Source organism: Trichoplusia ni, unplaced genomic scaffold (genome assembly GCF_003590095.1).
Source record: "Trichoplusia ni isolate ovarian cell line Hi5 unplaced genomic scaffold, tn1 tig00000514, whole genome shotgun sequence".
Taxonomy (NCBI): domain Eukaryota; kingdom Metazoa; phylum Arthropoda; class Insecta; order Lepidoptera; family Noctuidae; genus Trichoplusia; species Trichoplusia ni.
The window spans coordinates 1-6,798 of record NW_020800036.1 but is presented as its reverse complement, the minus strand read 5'-3'; the positions used below and the strand labels follow the sequence as shown (position 1 = coordinate 6,798).

Sequence of the window (6,798 nt, the reverse complement as noted above, 5' to 3'; positions counted from 1 at the left end):
GAGGAAGGCTTTAGGCTATAAACCATCACGCTGCGACTAATAGGTGCGAAGATACAATGGAAAATGTGAAAAAAACAGGACGGGTATAAATCGTAACTTATATCTTCTTCTACCCACGGGAACGAAGTCGCGGGCAACAGCTAGTTATATATATAATTATAATTATCACATCAACCCTGAATCAGTTTACTGGTTCCGGCCTTTAATAAATCGTCCCAGCAATAACTTCACTTCTTAAAGTATTAAGATTAAACGATTAATTAAGCAGGTCAGTTACAAATGACCAAAGCAAATCGCTGTAGCATTAATTTTTATGCTTAGTCTAGAATAAATAACGGGGAAATATTCAAATGGCACTTTCTTAATTAAAAGTTAACTTTCTCTTAAGTCAAGTCTGGCAGTTAGACCATTATATTTGGAGAATAGGTATATCTACTATTGCATGGTATTCGTGTATTTGTACTTAAGCTCACGCTCTTTTTTATATTCCGTGCTTCAACAGGTACTCCTATTGGTTGGCAATAGGGATGACGACAATTTTTTTTTGCAGTGTCCGTCTTGTAGTGTTCTGTATAATAATGGATACGTATTTTTTTATTTGTCCCGCAAACAAAAATTGACCAAATTACAGTGAATTAAACTTACGCGTGACGTCACGATTGAGTATAAATTTTACTCTATCTTAACGGCACAAGCCCCCTCTGCTAAACTTTAAAGCAGTTGATCTTTGTCAATTCTAGTTTTTTTTTAAAAAAAAAAAATACGTGTCTCATACTTTTCAATTATCTAACTGAGGGACTAATTAGATATTTTCCTTTAATACCCAGTCGTCGTCCCTATTAATCTGCTAGCCGATAATGAAGGTGTATTATATCTTATGCAATATCAAAATGTTTGGGAATTCCTTTGATGATAAATTGGCAACATTTAAAGCAAAGAAATAAAAAGAGAAACGTCCTTATCAAACTTACAGATTTAGGTTTATCGTAAATGGAAATCGTCAACTAATCAATTGCATTACACCCCAAAATCATAATAATGTCATTTATATTTTTGTGTTAGACGGTCATTTAATAAGCGATCAATATAAGACATTTTTCAACAATAACGTTTAAGTTGATTCTACAGGATAACACACATTCCACCCAATTTATTGGCTCCAACTCCCAAACCTACCAGAAATTCTTGCACTAATTTCGCACTTAGTAACTGTGGTTTTTGCCAATAGAAGTTTATTATACACTTTAAAAATACACTTTAAATGAATATTTCATTTCCTTACTTCGAATAAAACTGGATAAACTGCAATTTTAGTAGATCAACCAGTTTAACAAAATATTAATTAAAATAATTGACGACATGAATGATGACGGTATCGTGAGCAATTAATGAAACTTCTTTTTATTGCTTTTTGATAGCCATCACGATGCCCCCTATAAGTCACAGATGATTCATTATTCTAAAACACAAACGTCTAAATAATTGCATTTTAAACGCAGTCATTTGTATTGTTGAAGAATTATCGTGCAAAATTCGCAGGATTTTTACTTTATTTTACATAAAAACTTTTTATGTAACACCTGGAGACAAACGTAAGAAAAGGTTAGTCAATGAACGAGGAATGGAATGAAAGCTCTATAGTCAAATGAATCTCTGCCTCTCATATCAATAATAAAGTTAAAATAATCAAGAATATTTAAATTAAGGACTTCGTATCTCAGTCCCAAAAAATCTTGATTCCAGCAAGATTAAGTGCTTTAAACATATTTTTTACAAGTAGCTGAGCAAGAGCTTGCATCCTCTAAGCTCTACCGTTTTTCAAATCCGTATCGAAACCTAACCTCTAGCAAAAGACTCAGCAGCATGTTTCGCATCAAATACGCTTGAATAAACCGTTTATATTTACGTATAAATCCATCTCTCATTAGCTCCTATTGCGCCAACTATAAGCTCTTGGTACGATACTGTTGCTGCTGTTGAAAAGAGACGGCACTCCACGTAGCACTTCGCCATTTCGCTTCCACAGTAACACCAGCTCCTTCTTCATAGCTTATAGTACAGGTACTGTTTGGTTTCACCGTATTATTTTGGTTCAGTAAACTATTTAGGGTTCTCGTTTGGTTAGTCCAAACAAATAGATCTGAAACGCCCACAAATATACAGAATACCCGCAAATTACATGAAGCCAACTAGAACGAATGCCTTTTGTAATACCTAGCAATCAAAGCAATGAACTCAAAGTTTCGTATTAAAACGTCCTCAATAGACAAAATGTTCGAGGTTAACATTAAGAATAATAATAATACTTTTTTAAATACAATAATGAGTTATCTGATATTTATAGTAAAATATTGGGGCAGTGTCTGAGAGTTTCGAGGTAATCATTGAAAAAACAAGCATCCTGGAGATTGGTACCATACAGACTTGTACCAAGAATCATAGTATGTCGATAAGTTGGAGGTGCTAAAGTAGCATTTCCATCCCAGTACTTCTACGTTGATTTCCAACCATGCAAAAAAAACAAATATTCTAAACCACATATACTATAAACCGTAATCATACTCGATCAAAGCACGCTTTACGCAAATACGGTTATTCCTTATCACCACGCTTGGTAAACTCAAAGCAACTGGAACAACGATGCAATCAAAGCGTAAAACTTGCGTCGGAATGTTTCATTAATCATATTTATTCAGTTGCATAATATAAGTTAAAGGATTAGGAGTTCAACTACATCTGGGGACCTGTCACCACATCCTAGTAATATTATTGGGGGCGTGGAAGAGGGACATCGCTCTACGCCTGTTAGCGACGATGACAACTACGTACACCTAAATTAAGTATGTTATAGTTTTTGTTTGATTAACGTTTCAAGTTTCTTAAAGTTAATGAGTTTGTTTACGTTTGCAATCAGTTATAGGTGTACGTAGGTATATATTTGAAACATTGTTTATGTTATGTTAAGGTTTGTTTGCAAATGTTTAGGACTATATGATGTGTGCTAGGGACTTAGACTATGGTTAAGAACTAAGATTTAGTTACCTAAGTGTTGTCCATATACTATTTAACCCTGAAAAACCTAGAAATAGGTTTTATTTAGAAACAATTATTGATAGGAGTTGTTTCATAAGTACCCGCAATTATTTAGAATTGGTTGTAACTAACTCTCGGTAGGTGGCGACGCACGTAGATTAGTTTTAAAAGTACCTACATAAAATTCACTTTTTAGTTACCGATTCTGTCACAGGGGGCAGCACCATGTTGTTGTCATGATTAAGGTGCGGGTTTTTGCAATTATCTTTATTTTAAGACATTATTTTATGTAAATAAAGGCATAAGGATAGGGTTAAATAGGGTAAAAAGGTCTAGAACATTTGTAAGGGACGCCTAACTGCCGGGATAAGCCTCTGGAAGGGTTTCTTGCCGGCCAGCGCGGGAACGCGGCACGCCATGATTGGCTGGCGCCAAATACGCGCCCCCGTGATTGGTCGGCAGTCACTATAAATAGAGGGCCCTCCCGGCGGTTAGGCATTCCACATCCAGTGAGCATCCGGAAAGGAACCTTGGAAGACTAGGAAGACTAGGAAGCCTAGAAATACTGGGGACAATAAAGAACTATGTAAGTACTGCACAATTATCTTTTACTGGCGTTGAACCCCTGCTTCTTTGTATCCCGCCAGTGCCCGGTCCGAACCCATTGGACCAACGGACCAACCACAAATACAGTCCACTCGCTGGTAACATTTTTGGTCCTTCGAGCCGGATTGGGTTACAATACGAAGATGCCAACTACAAGATCGGGTTCGACGCAGTCTAAGACTGCAGGAAATAGTTCGTCGTCGGACTGGAGTATGCACACTCCGAGCGATACCGCAAGCTCCGCCGCTACGAGTATCGCAAGTAGGTCGACGCTCACGAAGAGGACGCCGACAACAAGTCCGAAAGGAAGCCGGGCCCCCGTACCCCAGTCCAAGGACGCCACCAGGAGGGAATCAACGTCAGCAGAGGCGGTGCGCCCCGCCCCCCTGACACACGCCGCCGCGAAAGAGGTTGAAGATTCAAACCCCGCACGTCAAGAAGGCAGTCATACTACGCTGCAGAATCCAAATCGAAGCGTTGGAATCAGGACGTCGTCGAGAGAAGGGACTCTGCAGCAGCTTGATCCTGGGAACCCGGCCCGGGACAGGGACACAATGTCTACTCGCTCTTCGCATAGGAAGAGAGCAGAAGCGCAAGCAAGATTGACTGTGGCGTTACGGGAGCAAGAAATGGCGGAAGCACGACTAAGGGTGGCGCAAGCACAACTAGAGCTTGTCGCCGCTGAGTCGGAAGATGAAGATGGAGCTGGTGAAGAAATATACGAGCGAACTCATGAAGTGGAACAGTGGTTCATCCAAACCAGCGCCGGGTCAAGCAAGGAACAGAGGCCGGTCGAGTCACAAGATAAGAAGAGCGACATTCAGAAGCTGGCAGAAGCAATAGGCAAACTGTCCAGGAATTCGCGTGACGTCATCGCGCCGAAGTACATCGAACTTCCTTACTTCAATGGAGCCTGTGAAGAATGGTTGGCGTTCAGAAGGACGTATGAAGATACGGCTGCCTCCTTCAGCGCCGCACAGAACCTGGCTCGCCTCAGAAGAGCCATACAGGGGAAAGCGAAAGAAGCAGTTCAGAGTTTACTGTTTACCGCTGAGAAGCCACATGAAGTAATCAAGGGATTGGAATCAAGATTTGGAAGACCTGGTGCACTGGCTTTAGCTGAGTTGGAAAAACTGAAGAACTTGTCGAAAGTGAGCGAAAGTCCTGGCGAGATCTGCGTGTTTGCAAGTCGAGTCAAGAACGCTATCGAGACAATCAAGGCATTGAAGAAACCTCAGTACCTCAGCTCGCCTGAAACATTGAAGGCTATTGTAGACAAGATGCCACCTACCATGAAGTTTCGTTGGTTCGCATATCATAGGGGTCGGAGAGATGAAGACATTCAGGAACTTTTACTCATTGAAGAATTCCTGGATATTGAAGCCGACATGTGTGGGGACTTTGCCCCGCCAGAAGTTCCATCTGATAAGAAGTGTTCAAGAAGTCCTGTACACACTGTACAAGAAGAGTCTCAAGATAAGAAGTTTAAGAAGTCGTGTCCCGTTTGTGAAGAGGAACATTTTGCAACAGAGTGCAAGAAGTTCAAAGAAGCGTCGATTGATAAGAAATGGGACATCATGAAGAATGCGAAGATTTGTTTCAAGTGTCTTCGCTTCAAGCACTTAAGAAGCAACTGTTAAAGCGCCTGTCTGCAGGAAGTGTCGAAGATGGCATCACACTATCTTACACTCGGACAAGCCAGAAGTACAGAAGTCAAGCAAGGAAGGCGCATCAGAAGAGAAAGTCGCCTCAGTCCACAACAATAAGGATGAAGACAGAGCATATTTGAAGATTGTTCCAGTGCAACTCTACGGGCCCAAGGGACAAGTTCGTGTGCTCGCGTTGTTGGACGAAGGGTCGACCGTCACTCTCTTAGACGCGTCGATAGCCGAGAAGATTGGAGCTGCAGGAAGTCGCGAAGCACTCACAATCGAAACCGTCGGCGGGAAGGTCATAAGGAAAGATAGCTCACAGAAGATCAACTTGAAGATTAAGGGGGTTCACAGAAGGGATAAGAAGACTATCACTGTTAGAACCATCGACGATCTGAAGCTATCTGAACAAAGGGTCAACAGGAGCACTGTAAAGAGTTGCCTACACTTGAAGGCAATTGAAAGGCAGTTGCTCTACGACGCAGAGCGACCGAAGTTGCTGATTGGGCAAGATAATTGGGGACTCATAGTCACAAGAAGACTGAAGAAGGGCAAGCCAACTGAACCTGTAGCCTCACTCACACACTTAGGGTGGGTGCTACATGGGTGTGAAACCGGATCGAACGCCGAAGTCAACTTCACGCACTACGGCAGGGCAACGTCAGAATGCGAAGACATTGAAGAAGTCGTCCGGGAACATTTTCAGTTAGAGTCTCTGGGGATTCAAAATCGGCTGCCATCAAACGACAGCGATAGAAGAGCATTGGAAACCTTAGAAAAAACAACGAAGCGACTACCAAGCGGTCAATTCGAAGCAGGCCTCTTGTGGAAGAAGGAAGGCGAGACCCTACCCAACAACTACAATCAAGCGTTTCGTCGCCTGGTCAACATAGAGAAGAAGCTGGATCGTGAAGAAGATGTCAAGGAATATTATGAGAAGCAGATCCAGACTTTAATAGAAAATGGTTACGCCGAGAAGGCCCCTGTAACCACCACTAAGGGGAAACATTCTACTTACCTCACTTCGCCGTCGTACACCCGGTCAAGAGGAAGCCAAGAATTGTTTTCGACGCAGCAGCCAAGTATGAAGGAAGAAGCCTCAACGACGCATTGCTAGCAAGACCTGACTTGCTGCAGTCGCTATTTGGGGTGCTACTGCGCTTTAGAGAAGGCCCAGTGGCAGTTATGGCTGACATACAAGACATATTTCTTCGTGTCAAAGTTAAGGAAGAAGACCGGAATTGTTTAAGGTTCCTCTGGAGAGGAAGCAGAGGAACAGGCAAACCGGAAGAGTACAGGATGTCGTCGATAATATTTGGAGCAGCGTCATCACCTGCGACAGCTATATACGTGATGAATAAGAACGCAGAAGACTTCAAGATCACGCACCCTGAAGCTGTGAAGGCAATAAGAAGAAATCATTACATGATGATTATCTTCAAAGTTTCTCGTCAACCGCCGAAGCAAAAGAAAATTTCAAGAGAAGTTAAAGAAATTCATACAAAGG

General features: G+C 41.8%; 1 protein-coding gene across 1 annotated transcript; it reads left to right on the top strand.

The window, feature by feature from the left end:
- Positions 1-3,782: 3,782 nt before the first annotated feature.
- On the top strand, positions 3,783-6,695 carry LOC113507066 (the record flags this gene model as incomplete). The annotated part of the gene is made up of 3 exons (XM_026889918.1): positions 3,783-5,242; positions 5,295-6,373; positions 6,514-6,695. Coding segments are annotated over exons 1-3 (2,721 nt in total), but the record flags the coding sequence as incomplete, so codon positions are not given.
- Positions 6,696-6,798: the final 103 nt, after the last annotated feature.